The 15,827-nt window shown below is 36.9% G+C and overlaps 1 protein-coding gene across 4 annotated transcripts in view; it reads left to right on the top strand.

Annotated features, from left to right (window-relative positions):
• Positions 1–15,333, top strand: part of APLF (aprataxin and PNKP like factor) — a 29,366-nt gene extending 14,033 nt beyond the window's left edge. For all 4 annotated transcript variants that reach the window (XM_026110501.2, XM_026110502.2, XM_026110500.2 and 1 more), the window contains exons 7-11: positions 2,084–2,472; positions 7,468–7,593; positions 9,044–9,090; positions 9,923–9,961; positions 14,019–15,333. In XM_026110501.2, the coding sequence (XP_025966286.2) occupies positions 2,084–2,472; positions 7,468–7,593; positions 9,044–9,090; positions 9,923–9,961; positions 14,019–14,218 (801 nt within the window). In that variant the 3' untranslated portion in view covers positions 14,219–15,333. The remainder of the gene's footprint in view (positions 1–2,083; positions 2,473–7,467; positions 7,594–9,043; positions 9,091–9,922; positions 9,962–14,018) is intronic.
• The last annotated feature ends 494 nt before the right edge of the window (positions 15,334–15,827 follow it).

The raw sequence follows: 15,827 nt of genomic DNA, 5'->3' as shown, positions 1-15,827 counted from the left end.
GTGAGTCAATGGATATGTCAGTCCAGCTGGTCAATGTGTCTGTGTGTCTGCAAAATAAAATGAAAAGACAAGGACCATTATCAATGACACACAGAAGCATATTCTGATGAGAACAAACTTGCATTGAATTTTTTCTTTAATGAACAACCTGTAGAGGAGCTTCTAATCTCCAACATTAAAATTGCTGTGCATATTATGTATCTGATAAAATACTTTAGTAAGCAATTAATTAGTATGTTTAATCAGTTTTGACAGTGAAAACTATTATCACTTTTTAAAAGTCTTATTTAAATATTTAATTGAAATGATGTCTTCATAGAGAGCTTACCCTCCAGGGTAGCTTTGATATAACATAGTAGTATTTTCTAATTTTGAAAGGTGTTCTGAGTGGTGTGCTCTGTTGTTGAATAGGTACCTTAACTCTAGCTGCAGCACCGTTTTCTCTTTGTCAGATTATAAGGTGAGAGATTGCATAAATATCTTATTTTGCAGTTTTTGAAGTATAAAAATGGTTTATGAAATTATTTAACAGGAAGAAAATAAGTACAGTTTTATCTCAAACTGTATAAAAGTGTCCTCAGAGCTTCTCAGGAAAAATCATCTGTTAGTGAAAGCAAAATTAATATTCATAGAAAGCTGTAAAAGATTGAAGTTTTGATATCAAACTCAAAATAATTTTCCTGCTGTTATATTTGAGCTGTTTGGAAAAATCTATTGTAGGGAAAGAAGTAAAAAGAATCTTAATTTGTCTAAGCTGCAGCAAGCTTCCAAGTGGCAGTGGAGTCCTACACATTATAACCAGTGGAAATAGTTGGAGCTGTTGTCTGTGGTTTTGCCCAAGTACAATCTTTTTTCAAAATTAGTCCTGATAATAAGACTAAAGGTATTTATTCTCATTATGCAATACAGGCAATGGAATGGATTAAAAGTATGGAGTAGAGACTAGTCACAAGAGGGAGAGGCAAATTAAAAAAAAATTAGTCATTCTTCTTGTAACTGAAGGCTTATTTTCCTAGGCTGTAGTTGTTTGCCAAGCCTTTTTTGGGAGTCTCAGATAACAGTCTCTCTCTGTCTCTGAGTTGACTTACTAAATATGCTGTGGTCAGGATCATTTGATATTAGTGATGAATTTGCCCATTCTTAATCATCTTGCTGCTCAAATATAATTGTTTCTGGTTTTGGTTAATATTTTGTTAGTCCTGTGTTTAAAGCAGCACAATCAAATAGGAAACCACCCACTGATTTTCAAACTCTTCCAAATACATCACTGTAAACTGAAGATAAATCTGCTGGAGGGGAATCTTCACATAATAAACTATAGAGAGTACAGACCTTGAATTGTTCTGTGATGTGCTAAAGCAGTTCAGCCTTCAATATTTGTATGCTTCCAGATAGTGTCTTGGTTATCTGTATAATGCATTTGTTTTGGTTATGTTATCACATATTCTTTTTCTAAGGCATACATGTATCTTTTATGTTAAGTGTGCATATATTCCAAAACTTAAAATGCAGTATTTGTCAAAAGTGAAATCTTTGCATGACAGTATCTCCTGACAAACAGTTTTATGATCTAGACAGAGTTCTGTGCTAAAGCATTTAAGGTGTGTGAGAGGTGGGGTTAAGCTCAAGGTATATAAATATTGATTCTATTATCTGCCATATATCTTAGTAGTTAAGGGACTAAAATTGATTTTTTTTTTTACAGGAATATATGTTTTTCTAGAGTCTTCCATATCTTCACATGTATAACCCACACTCATTTTTTAAGGAGAAGCACTCAAAGTCCTTAGATTATTCACAAACTGCAGTGGTGGGGTGGCAGAGGAACCTGTGTGTGTCGTGAGGGAACAACGGCAGAAAGCAGAAGTTCAAAGATTAATTTTCCATTGGTTTTTGTGTGTATTTTAACTTAAACCTTTCATTCAACAACTGCATTCATTCATTCAGCAGCTAATTTGTGAAAAGCAGAGAAGGTGATTTTGAAAACTGGAGAGAATGATAAGTGACAGAGTTTGACCTTAATGCTTTTAATTCTGAAGAGTGTAAATTTTCAGGTCCTTCAAAATGTAACCTTGTTCCACAGAATACATCTGAATTTCCTCTTGAGAGTACCATAAGAAACATGGAAGGAAATGGCAAGACTGAAACAAAAAACCCTGGAAATTCTATGGAACAAAATGATAGACAGCTGCATAATAAAAGATCTAAAGCAACAGGTCAGATCTCCAGTAAAAAAAGTAGAATTGAGGAAACAGAAAAGAAAGAACAGATTACTGGTTCTACAAGCCAGCAAGTTTACTGGAGCAGAACTTCTCCGTATTATGGTGCTGAGGAAGGGTCTCATGAGCCTGATGCAAATTTGGATTACAAGACTGAAATTTGTGATTCAACCAGAAGCTTTGATGCTTCAGAGAGCTCCAAACAGATCAAGCGTAAGAGGACACCTTGCATGTATGGAGCAGGCTGTTACAGGTAAAGCAAAATTAAAACTAGCTTAATTTAGCATATTATTAAGAAGTATTTTATTAGCACATCGAAGAAGAAATTGGAAATTCATTACAATTTTTTATAAAACAAACAAAAAATCTTTTGGTAAGCAGAAGACTGATAAGAAACAGATGGCATGAGAAGAGTTTTTAAAGTATAAAAGGAGGAACCAGGAGGTCTTGCTATAACTGCTAATATAACCTAAACAAAGGATGAAATACTTCAGCAAATTAAAAGATGACTTTTTTAGGAAATCAGCAACAAAGGCCCATTGAAAAGCAAATAAATCAACAAGCAACTTATCAACAACTTATAAGCTTGTTTCTTTAATGAGGAAAAAAGTTTTAATTGTGTCTGTGTGCTTTAAGACTGAGAGAAGGAAAGCTAAGGCACAATTGTGTGGAATGGTATAAGAAAGCAGTGGATGTATGGATGGGTCTTACCTTGATTCTACTCAAAGAGTAACTGGTAACCCACAAGAATTTTTAAGCTCACTGTGAGGACCTACCTAACAAATCATAAGCTTTAGTTACTGATGTATCCTGTGAGTTTAATTTACTTAGAATTAATCACTCGTGATGAAATTTTAAAAAACCTTTCCGGAAAGGAAATTTGGTTGAGGAGTACGTTCTTTGTTATCAGTGTCCTGCGTGAGCACATCTGTTCTTAGATCTTTATTCTAAAACAGATTTTTGGCAGCAATAGTTTCAGAAAGCATTGCCTTTTAAGAAAAGAATGCCATAAAATAACACATAGTAGAAAATCTTATTCTGTGGAGAAGACTTTAAAAATGAAGCATCAAAAATACTAGCTTTAAGCTTCAGGAAATTCTATGAAACTTACTCTATATGCAGCAAGATAAATAACTTTGTGCTCATATTAATGTTCAAAATTTCCTTTTAATGTATAACCACTAGCAGTCTTTCTGCATCTGTGGGACGGCTACGTTGGAGTAAAGCAAATCATTTCAGTTACTCCTGTGTTTAACAGAACATATACTTGACATGAACAGATGTTTTTAAGGAGCTAGTTTGTAGTATATTTAGTATCTTGTGATGTAGTGTCTTTCTCAAGCAGAAAAATAGTTTTAGGAGTTCCTAGGAAAAGGAGCTGCTTTGAGTGCTCTCCTGAGGTAAGTGATTGGTTTCTCTCTTTCATTACATTTGCCTTATGAAAGGTATCATCTAATAAGACACGCTATAAGGATCTGCATCTTAAATGAACACTACTTTAGTAACCATAGTGTTTCCTTGAAGTTCTTAAGTGAGAAAAATCTCTGTATATCCCTCAGACTTTGTGAATACTCTCCACTCAGAAGTGTTTCTTATTCATAAAATTTCACTCATGCATTAACTAAGTGCTCTTTAGAGTTCTATTCTTTATTTTGTAAACTCCTATTAATAGATATTTTTCTTCTGGGTATGATTGTGGTACTTGACCAAAGTGCCTATTAAAATTGCATAGACTGAAGATTGAATGTTAGGTCTATTACTTTTACTAGATTTCTCTAACAAATATCTTAAAAATTTAGGAACTAATCTTGTAACCCACAGGTCAGTTTCTTCATTCACAAATTTGGAAGCACTGCTTTTGAAAGTCTTGAGCTTGATGTCAGAATCTCATTCCAGGGAATCTTTTAGTCTTCATCCTTCAGTATCAGATTTTGCTTCTGGGCTGGCCTGAAGACTTTCAAAGATGAAAAAAACTTTATATTATCATCAGGAGACAAAGTGCTCTGTGTACATTACATCTGGCTGTATTTATTGGCAAGGGACTCTTACTCTTTGAATACTGTCTTTTCCACTTTTTTTTTCTTCTGCCTGTTACTTGCCTTTCTCATGTTGGAAAAATAGAGAAGAAAAAAAAACCCAACCCTCTTTTTCTAAGATTACATAAAGGGATGTGGTAGACTGTGATCTCTAAAGAAGTAATCCACATTTTTGGGTCCAAAATTTTATTCTTAGTCTGATGTATTACAGTGCTCTACTGAATAGGTGTATGTGTGTACTCAACATTTTTATTTATATGTGCATACTTCTAAATACTTCATTCTTTGTTAACGGAAATCAATATTTTTCCTTTCACCTTAAACTTGTAAATCTGACAGACCTGTGTTTTTCAAGTCCTGTCTTCCAGTATGCCTGCGATTCAGAATTTATAGGTAGTAAACATGCACAGTTATGGCATAACTTTAGACTTGAATTCTATGGCTTTACAGTTAATGTTGGTAATCCATTATATCTTCACTAGTAGTTTCTTAGTAGTAAAAAAATCAGTCTCTTGAGATGATGGGGATGGTGTAGATTAGAGGTGCCTCTAATTATGAAGAGCCAGGGGTGGGAGAAATCCAGTCTTCTGACCTAATCAACTAAACTTGCTTTAGAAAAGCCTTTAAGTTGCTTTTGGTAGCTGGACAGCTGAAAAACTGTCCTAAATATTTCACTGAGCAATGTTCAAACGTTTTATTTACACAGTTGTTTTCCACATCATGAAGTGTGCATACACTTAACTTTAGGGTTTCTGTAAAACAGAGCAAGGTTGCATTTATTGTGGGATGAGCTAAATGTAAGTATGTTTGTGATAACGTAAGTCTCTTATAAAGCTTTATTCTTAAAATACGCTTTTAACTGGTAATTTTTTTGTATAAGTAGAGCTCAATAGTTTTGTTTTGATCAAATGAATAACGCATTCTTGTGCAATGAGATTTTGTTGTGAAACGAATTCCCTTTGGAGTGAAACCCATGTGGTAGTATGTTTTGGTGTGATAGATGTGGTCTTACAACGCAAATCTCTAGTGTCTAAAGAAATCAAAACTCCTCCAGCAAACCAAACCTCTTATAAAAGGGAGGAGATATACAAGCAAGCTTTAGATTTTTTTGCAAGCGGGGAAGGTACTGGCTTAATATAAACTATGCATTTCTCTGTTCTGTTTATTGTACTAGATATCATTGTGTGGCATATAGAAATAAATGGAGTAAGCACAGGTTAGTCAGGAAAAAAGTAAGATAAAAGGTGATCTTTGTACCAGGCCTGAGCATCTGAAGTGTAGCACCTGTTTAAGATGCTTCACAGCTAGTGTGTAATTTGGGGAGCATCATCCACTGTCCCACAGAATCCCTAAGCCTAATGGAGGGCAGCCCTCACACCTTCCCCACCTCTCCCCCCTGCCCCCCGAGGGCTATTTGGTGCTGTCCAAGTATGTTTTGAAGTAAGTTTTTGGAAAGGAATGGGTATCTGTTTAAATGCAATCGGTTATCTAAATGGCAGCTATTCAACCTGCTTTCCTTGGTCTGAATATGATGCTACATGTATCTTAGTGTAGGAGTAAATGTAAAAATTATTTCAGAGAATACTAGTTACTTCCATATGCTTTTAAGGAGATGAAATATCTTCTTGTGTACGCTCCTTGCTAATATTGCTAATAAGACAGTTTTATGCCTTTAGGGGAAAAAAGCGAGTAGCCTCTAAAAAGATTTGGTTTCATCTCAGTTATTTTAAATGGAAAAAAATAGGCAGTTAGCTCCATAGGGCATCAAGTTAGTTTATTTTGAATTTCATGTGAGAAGTGACATTCTCTGAGAAGTTGTGATAGAACAAAATGTTAAAATGACTGGTAAATGCAACTTTGCAGTGATTTCCAGCCAAACAGTGTTTACCTCTTCTGCAATTTGCAAAAAATAACAGAAGACCAGGACATGAAGTCTGTCACAGATGTAGATAGATCCAAGGGACACAGCATCTTAGACAGGTAGCTCACTGAGCATATCTGTAACTAACTTTCTGAATTCCTTGAGTGAAAGATACTAGACAAATTGAGTTAAAAATATCAATATCAAAGTTCTGATCTTTTTCGAGGTCTAAGAGGAGGGGAGGGCTGGGTGGGCAGTAGAACTTATTATAACTGTTAAGTAATTGTTTTAGCTTAGTGTTTTGCAATGCAGCTATAACAGATATCAATTACAGCCATAACTACCCCATAATTTTAAGTTGTTGTTCATCTTGCTTGAGGCAAGCAGTTTATTTTTGTGATTTGTACAGGCAAAGATGATGTACTCTCGAAACTTGTGTGGTAGTTCACTGAAGTATTTTTGGATGTCTTTTTGAACACTGTTTATTGAAATAGCTCATGTTCCTTGCTTTTAAGTAGTATGTGTGAAGAAAGTGTCTCTAACAGGAATCCTATGGAAAAGTGTAGATTTTTCTTTTGGTAACAGCATGTTCACTTTGGCATAAATTTTGAAGTATGTTTTGGTCTATCACATGAACTTCTCCTGAAGCTGCAATGCATTCTGTCTTTGTTCTCTTTAATGTTGCTACAAAGGTTTTATAACACTAAGTATTCCCTTAGTCCTGTTGTTAGAGCTGCCTTGTTCTGTCGCGTGCATACAAATCGATCAACCAGAAACAGTTAAACTGTTCCTTTGGTGATGCATATATTTGTATTCACTGCTTGCTCATCTTGGTTTTGACTACATCAGTGTTGTAGAGCAAAAAGTTGGGTATAGCAGTAACATGCTCTTGTCACTGACATTGGTACGACTCAGCTACATGCAGTGCTGTTGTGTTGTATGGTGCAACTTCATACAGTCGTTCAGATTGGAATTTGGTATTTCAAACAACAAAATTCCATGGTAGTCGAGGTAACCTTGACAACAGAATCAATGTGGTATCCAGTGAACTGCTGCATTTGAAATAATATGCCAGTATTTGAAGATCTACTGAAGCAGTTATGTTCAGTGTCTGAAATTTAAAACTGAAGGCTAATAGGAAAATTCCTGTTCTAATTTATTTTGTAACATGTGCTAAAACAGCAAACTTTTCTTCTGTTTATCCTGAAATTGGGTCTTAGATTTTGCATAAAGTTAAGCATTAAAGGTCACTTTTTATATAACTACAGAAAAAGAAGTTTAATTCCTTTCTTATCTCCACTTCTCATATATAAATGGAATAGTCACATCTTACCGTATATTTGTTTCACAGGAAGAATCCTGCTCACTTTCAGCAGTTCAGTCACCCTAATGATGATGATTATAATGAGACAGACATCATAACACAACCTGACAGTGATGACCGGCCTGAATGTCCTTATGGAACTACTTGTTACAGGTAAAAAGCACTGTACAAAATGGCTGTTCTCATCTGTGTGGTAAGACTGTTTTTCCATGGGGTTAAAAATTGAGAATGGAGTAATGGGTAATTCTTGATGTTAAATCTTTAGTGTAGCATATCATTATGGCCCTTTTTTTATGTCTCATTGCTTCCTGAGGTTTACTGTGGACAGACTGCTGCCTTTAAAACCTCAAAGCCTTGCAGAATATTTGTGAGTAATTCCAGCTAACATGTGAAAGCTTGATTTCTGGAAGCTATTCGGAGACATAGAGATCGAACCCAAGATGAGTTTTCTTCATCAGTTTTTCTGTTTACTACATCCAGAATGACTATGCCTTCTGAGCAATAGTTATGTCTTTTCTTACTTGTAAGATACTGTACTCTTAGTCAAGCACAGTGGAAAACACGTTGCTGTGAAGTATCTGCTTGACTTAATGCTTTAATGCCTCTATACTCTTTGTTACGGAAATGTCAAATACACTGTTTTCTGCTCAGCCTTGTGTTGGCACTTAAACTGATTCTAACACCAAAATATGTAAGATAGGTAATTTTATAGTGTTGTGCAATTTTTAACTTTGTGAACGTGATGTGGAATTTTGAGGGTAAAGAGTGCACTGCACATCGTAGTTTAGGGAGGGAAACATAACGCTTCACTGCATGTTGGTTTTGACATCCAGACTAGCACAGAAGTCTTCCTTTGTTCTTCCTTTGTATGTATATGGAAAAGAATTGAAGAATCTGGGTTTGTGGAACATATTTGGTTGTTTTGGTTTTTTCTTTTTTCTTTAAATGGAGGGATTAGAAGTGAATTGGGTGGCAGATAACTGATTACTGTCTACAGTAACAGAGAAGAGCATCAGTCTGGCATCCTAAAGTGGCAAGTTGTTAATATGCAAGAAACTGACACTTTAAAGTGTCTTATAGATACTAATAACTTAATATGAATCCAATACATGTACTTACCTGATTGCTCCATTCAGGTAATTTGCAGAGTAGGAGCAACCTCCATCTGTTTCCATTGTTAAAATTATTTCCCTAGTTAAAAAGTCTCCTACCCAAGAATGAGCATACAGATGACTCAGCTACACTGAAAATGCTTCATAGACCGGAATGTGTCTATTGCTTGGTTGTTTGCTTCCAATATCAATTATGTAGTCACTTTGAAAGGTCTATAAGTAGCAGACACCTGTTTCTTATCACCACATTTATTTACAACTTCTTCTTTAAATAAGACTTTTTCTTTAAGCAAGTATCCTAATTTTGGATATTTAATTTTCAATTTTTAAAAAGTTAGACACTAAATCAGACAGTTGAAATAATTATTGAGAAAGCTGAAATAATATGACTGTTTCTGTAAAATAATAATAATAATAATAATGAGAGTTCTGGGCTCATTTATCTTGGAAGAGAGTGGCCAGTCATGCTTTTATTGCTCTCTTCTTTGTAGGAAGAATCCACAACACAAGCTAGAATACAAGCATAGCGCACCTCCAGGTAAACTAAGTTGTTCAATATACTTCAAAGGGGGATGGGGGGAAATCAAACCCCGCAAATGCATACAAAAAGTTTGGAATAAAATGCTTTCAGCTACTCTAAGTGAAAATTACTGTATTTGTAGCTTACTCTGTGTTGCACTGCACTGTTGCCCTTCCTGTGCTTGAAGTTTTGTGATTGTCTGTGATAAGGACGATTGCTTCACCACTTCAAGCTTGCACCTCCTTTTTCAGATGCTTCTCAACTGAAGCGAGATAAGCTGGCTCAGACAATATTGACATGGTTTTTATGCTTATATCTCTTATGGACAAAAATATGTGGCAAATGAATATTTGCATGAGCTTAGTAGTTTTTATTGAAAATGAAACATGGCATACTGTGATATTACCTGATCTGTGTATTCCCCTCCCTGCCTTTGGAGCTGGATAAAATGAAAACAGTATTTTGGTATTAAAGGTACTAAAGTGTATATTAATGTTTAGAATGGATGCTGTGGTAAATTATTTTTAGAGTATTCCTCCCCTCTACATAGCATAACATTGAGCATTGTATATACAGAAATGTTTTATATTTTAACTGCATAGATTCACATCTTAAGATTTCATTATAGCTAGGAGTGGAATGGTTCATAACTGTGTGAAAAGTTCCTGAGAGATTCCCCAGGTAAATCATTCAGTATAGAGCAGGGTTTTTTGAGGTTTTTGTGCTTGTAAATATGGCACAGTCATTGCAGCATTTACTTTAAAAGGTCAGTCTTTTATTTAGCAACCTCAATGAGCAATACTACTGCTAGGCTGTACTCTATCCTGACTAATAATTTTCTTTTCTTTAGTAATTGAAAGAAGAACACGACGGAGAACTTCAAAGAATGGTTAGTATGTTCTACATTTCTGAATGGGCACATCAGCATGGGACGTAATAATCTGCTTTATTTTTCAGGCACTTGATGGTGCTGGAGGTACTTGATAATACTTACTTGAGGAGAGTATCACTATTTCATTTGAGTAGGACCCTGCTTGCTTTTGCATGTGGTAGTGCTGAAATTGAACTTTTGCCAGGCTTCGTCAATGAGCACAGGCCAAAAAAAAAAAAAGCGTACCTTTTTAAGTTGGAAAGACATGCGGCTATATCAACTAGCCCTTTGTTACATAGGGGTCATAGTAGGATTAAAAGACTCAATATTTCGTCTAGAACAATGTAAGGTTGCTCCCTAAAGATTGATTTGCTCCTGAAATATTGAATGTTCCTTTTGCATTGTCTTGACCTCTAAAGGACTTTCAAGTAACATTTGTGCATGTGCTGATGAGCTTTTCTTACACTCACTATGGGGTATCAGTGTTTCAGAGAAGATACTGACATTGGCTTGTCAGGACTGAAGCAGAGAAGAAGGTTAACACCTTTGAATTCGGGAAGCTTTCACTGTAAATCACACTATATATCCTTCTTTACTTTCAAGTCTTCATTAGAGATCATGTACTAGCATTAGTTTCTCTGAGTTATATAAACTTTAATACTGTGTATGAATATCTCTTCCATTTGCCAGCAGTGTACCTAGCTTGTTTTGCTGCTGCCAACAGTGTTAATTCACGTGTTGCATATGCATAGCCACCAGTTTTAAATCCTTCGGGTCCGTTTCCAGACTTCTTGTGTCAGCTTCTGTGTGTGTAGCTTCCTATTCTTTCTAAAACAATTTAAAATGAGCTTTTTACCAGCATCGCAGCTGTGCCTGATGTGTTGCGAAGCTTGCTGTGAAGCACTTAAATTAGAACTGGCAGTGGCATCACAGGATTGATACAATGGATGCTTACCTCTATCTTATGGAGTATATAGTGGTGGATAGTTTTTTTCTGTTCTCAATTTTTGTGAAAACTTCAATAAAAAATTGCTATCTGTTATTTCCCATTATCTAAAAATTATCTCTTATTCTTTTAAAGATATTTAACTGTTACGTATAAGAACTGTTCTGAACTTTAACATACAAGTTTATGGTCTGTCTAGTAAGTATTTATAATTCCTTAAAATAAATTAGCCAAAGTTTAAGGCTATTAAATACCATGTTGAATCATATAATTCGTTACTCAGCTGTCCCTCTGTCCAGTCAATGTTACTGTTTTTTTCTGTTCCCTATTTACAAATAGTTAGCTTGATTTGATTATGCAAATGATTTAAAAGCTGTTTTTATTTGAGAATCACTACAGACTTTTTCACTGGAGCTACCAGACTTCCATGGAAGGCTTTGGAGAGCTTTGTCATACTTAGTAACATGCATATTTGGGGGTTGTTTTCTTCCTTAACTTTTGCTGACAGCCAGAAGTAATCTGTGGTTTCCAAGTTGCTTGCCGCTTCCTGAAGAAAAGGAAGCAAATGTGATTACTTTTAATTGTCCTTGTTTTGAATCTTTGGAACTAAACTGGGAAGAGATCTAAGAACATTTTATCTTTGAGGCCTCGAAGTTTCATGAAAGGTGATGGCTTATAAAATAAGGAGACTGTCAGCGTGTCCAGTGAGGAGAGGGATGGGAATGGTTCAGTTCCTGTTTGACCTGTTGAGCCACCAAGAGGCAGCAGCTTGTCAGCAGTCAGCATGCGTGTAACTCAGGACCGCTTGTCGCATGTGCTGCCTCTTCAAGCTCTCAGAAGACAAAATCAGAGGATATGGTGAGGGCCTTTAGGTCCTTTGGAGAGAAGACAGAGGAGACATGGCAGGGAGCTGGTGCCATAGAGAGGCGTAGGGGATATTTGAAGGAGCTTGGGGATGCTATGGGAGAGGGGACATGGGAGAAAACTGGATAGATGGAGGAAGACATGGAGATGTGGAGGAGGGAAGGTGTTTAGGAAATGTAAACAGGCTTCCCACAGGTTTGTAGCTTACACTTTTGACACTTGGCATATCAGGCTTTAAGGAAAAATATGCGTGGGGGAAGCAACTTCACCTAACATCTAGGACTAGATTATCCTAGTTGCTTAGAATCTGTATTCGGGGCATGAATTTAAAAAGAAATCACTTCCTAGGACTGATGAAGAGTTTAAAAAGAAATCACTTTCTAAGAGTAATGAGCAGTCTGAAAGTGCGTTAGTATGGAGGCTTTGCTTCCATTAGCCTCAACAAGGTATGTTCCGTGTGCTCATAACAACTGGAAAAGGGAACTGGCTTGTCTTCCTTTAGATCTCCAAGATGTGGCCAGGCATGCCCTAAAGAAATCCCCAAAATTTAGAGAGCGCTGTCTGCAGACTGGGGTCTGTAACTGAGAAGAAATGCAGATTTATAATTTCAGAGGAAATATAATGTGAAAAATTGCTCAATGCATAAATTGTCTGTGTAAGATCATTGACAGATTATCTCTAGATGGTAGAAGAAGGCAAAAAATTGAGGTTGGGGAGAAGAGGAATGAACACACATTTACTCAGAGGTATGCCCTAACTTATGGCAAAATAACACGATTGGAATATTAGTGCAGAAGAGTGTGACTTATTAGGTATTGTGGACATGTAAGAAAAAGATAGAGCAAGGATTACATGTATCTTCCAAAATCGGGAAGCAGTGGAAATAAGCTTGTTGAATATTCACAGCTATTGATTTAAAAAAAAGAGAGAGGGAATGAAATGCTGTCATGGCAGCAGCTTTGTACAGACACTACCAAGTCAGATAGACAAGGTTTCCAGTAGCAGAATTACCTAGTGCCTGGGACTTGGTTTAAACAGGTAAATTTGCCAACATATCTGAGCATTAAAGGAATACAGCAGGACAAACTGTCCAAAAATTTTGGAATTTTCTGGGAACAGCATCTATTTCTTGTAAGCAGAGGTTTCTTAGACATTGATTCCTGCCAATACAGAGTATTGTGAAATAACGTAAGGCAGACAACAATTTGATCATGTAAGTTGTGAGGAAGATAGATAGAAGATAGATGCAAGAAGGATAGTAAACAGCATAATAAAATAGACTAAGTTAACTAGGAAGCAGGTCGGCTGCATGAAGCTTAGAAAAGTAAATGATCAGTGTTTGGCAATTCCTTAAACATTTTCAGAAAAGAAGCACAAACTATTCAGCATGGATCCAAACTATGAACATAGGAGATGGGTGGTCTGGAAGATTCTCTCTATCTCCTGAAACTCAGGAAGGAAGTGTGCAGGAAATAAAAACCATGTCAGATTCCAAAGGATAAGAGGATAAAATACTCTAAGTCTCTCTGGATGAAGGCAGAAAATCCAGGTGCAAAATAGTGATCTAGCAATAGCCAGAGACTAAATGGCAAGAGATATTGTTTAAGTGTGGGAATAGTAAGAAGATGACTAGGAAAATTCAATGGCCTGCTCATTAAGGAAAGGAAAGTTATCAGAAGTCATCAAAGGCTGCAATGTGGTTTAATTTTTTGTCTGCTTTTGCTTAGAAGGTAACTGATTAGGCGCCTCATGTCATTAATGCCAGTGATAAACAGTTTGGAACTTCCAAGAAAAATGCAGTTTAAATGATGCTTAAATGTTTTCACACCCTGAGTACATGGCTCTTGAAAATCCTATATGATGGATAGGGTCCTAGAGACTAGAAAAAAAGAAGGGAACTGCTTGCCTTCAAGAAAGGAGGAGCCAGGGAGTTGTATACTAACCAGTTTATACTCTGGTTTGGAGGTGGGGAGCCTTACAATCCAGTGGGCCGAATTTGGCTTCACTGTAGAAAGAGGCTTGTATTAAAGTCAAAAAGGAAAGCTTTCAAAGTGAACAGACGGGTAAGCACTACAGTAGGTGTTTGAAAGAGATGATAGAACTTTTCACGGAATTCTTAAGATAAAACCAAAAATCATCAAAATCGGGTACTGTGCGTTGATCCTTCCTCTTCTTGAGGAGAAGTATCAACTCTATGGTCTCTTCAAGGTCTTTCTCTTTCTATAGTGATGACTCATGAATGTATTACATTTTTTTTCCCTACAGGAAAAAGGGCTTTGGAGGAAGACAGTGACAATGATGGTGAACCAAATGAATATGATCTTAATGACAGCTTTATAGATGATGAAGAGTGCGAATCTACTGATGAAGATTCTGACTGGGAACCAAATTCAGAAGAAAAGGAGAATGAAGATGTTGAAACACTTTTGAAAGAAGCACACAGATTTGTTAATACCAAAAAGTAGCTGCACTTAACACCAAGAACTCCCTCTCCAGTTGAATTAAAACATGAGTGTGTGAGAAGGGGAACTGCTTTGAAAACTGTTTTTTTTTCCCCTCAGTGATGAAGGCACTATGGGAAGATTTTGGTGGGGAGGGGAGGAGAGGACTGAGCAATACCTTTTGTTTCATATATATTGTTTTGATCTTTGTTTTCTTAAGTGGTGGTGTCTAGTGATTGAGCAGCCATAGTTTTTTTATGGAAGTTTCTCATCTGTTTCTTTTCCAACACTGTTTGTAAGGGTGAGGCGGGGGCACTGCCTGGACTCCCAGCAGGGACAGATACCCAAACACAAGGCATGCGATGGTCGATATGGAGCATTTATTACCTCTGCGTCAGAATGGGGGTTCCTTGGCATTTTCCTGATCAAGGCAGTAATGGAGCGGGGGATCCCTGGCACTGCTGAGCATCGGTCCAGGGTGAGGAATACTGTTGATGCTCCTTTTCCCACAGGACGGTCTGGCTAGCTGCCATCGTCTCTCTCCTCGACACTCTTCCGCACTTTCCCATACACTGTTAGCGTCTCATAGCTTGAGGTACAATTTTAAAGGTTGTTACGCTTCATCGGTCTGTGCTTGAAGTAAATATTGGCATTAGGAAAGCCTTTAGTTTTGCTAAAGCATAGTATGTACTGTGCTGAATGAAGGGGGAGTTGCACTTCACACCTGCAGGAGCACAAACTAGTTCTTGACTATCAGTGGGGAATCTGTCAAAATCAATTTTAATGTTCTTTTGAATTAGTGTAACCTTAAATTTCATTAGTCTGCTCATAGCTTTCCTTTAGGTGTTATTTCTTTGATGCTCTTGATGTATTGTAGCTAAATACAGGCTAAGTAACTTGGGAGCAGTATCTAAGTGTACTGAACCTCCAGTTATGTCCCAAAACAAATTCTGGAGTATTTGCTCTAATCACAGTATCTCTCTCAGTACAGGAGCATCACTGGAATTGTATTCAGTTTTACAGGAGCATCACTGGAATTGTATTCAGTTTTACAGCAAAGATGAAATTTTAATGACTGGGTTTTTTTACACAGAAAACAATTAAACTTATAATTGGTATACTGTAGGAAAAATTTGTAACTGTCTCTGCATGTGATTTCTAAAGAATGTGCTGTAGACAATTACCTTCAGTGTGTTCACAATTTTCCTGGACTTTCTGGAAGGAAATCTGGCCTGTCTTGAGTAAAAAGATTTTAGTATGTTTCAGGGCAGATGACTTAAGCCATTTCTAAGAACATGACTAGGAGAAAATGACATTTTGTTGTGTTGATCTTGCACTTTGTTTTGATACGTAATACTGAAATTTGGCAGGGGAATCATTCCTGTGTGCCTCTCGATACTCTGTGAAAATCTGTCCAGTTAGGGTGCAATAATAGGAATCCAAATGAAAAGCCTTCTAGGTTGGGGGCGAAATGCTTTCTGCAGGTGTGCTTCAGGGAATATCTGCTCCAGCTCTCCAGCAACCCAGCTGCTCCCTCTTCCCCCTCTCTCTCCTCCCTTCTCCCCCCCCCTCTCCCCCACTTTGTCCTGTGACCCCATTCTGGCCTGTGGTCAGAAATTCCCTCCCCTGGAGA

This window comes from Dromaius novaehollandiae, chromosome 3 (genome assembly GCF_036370855.1).
Source record: "Dromaius novaehollandiae isolate bDroNov1 chromosome 3, bDroNov1.hap1, whole genome shotgun sequence".
Taxonomy (NCBI): domain Eukaryota; kingdom Metazoa; phylum Chordata; class Aves; order Casuariiformes; family Dromaiidae; genus Dromaius; species Dromaius novaehollandiae.
The sequence above is the reverse complement of the archived record's forward strand: the minus strand, read 5'-3'. Positions and strand labels throughout refer to the sequence as shown.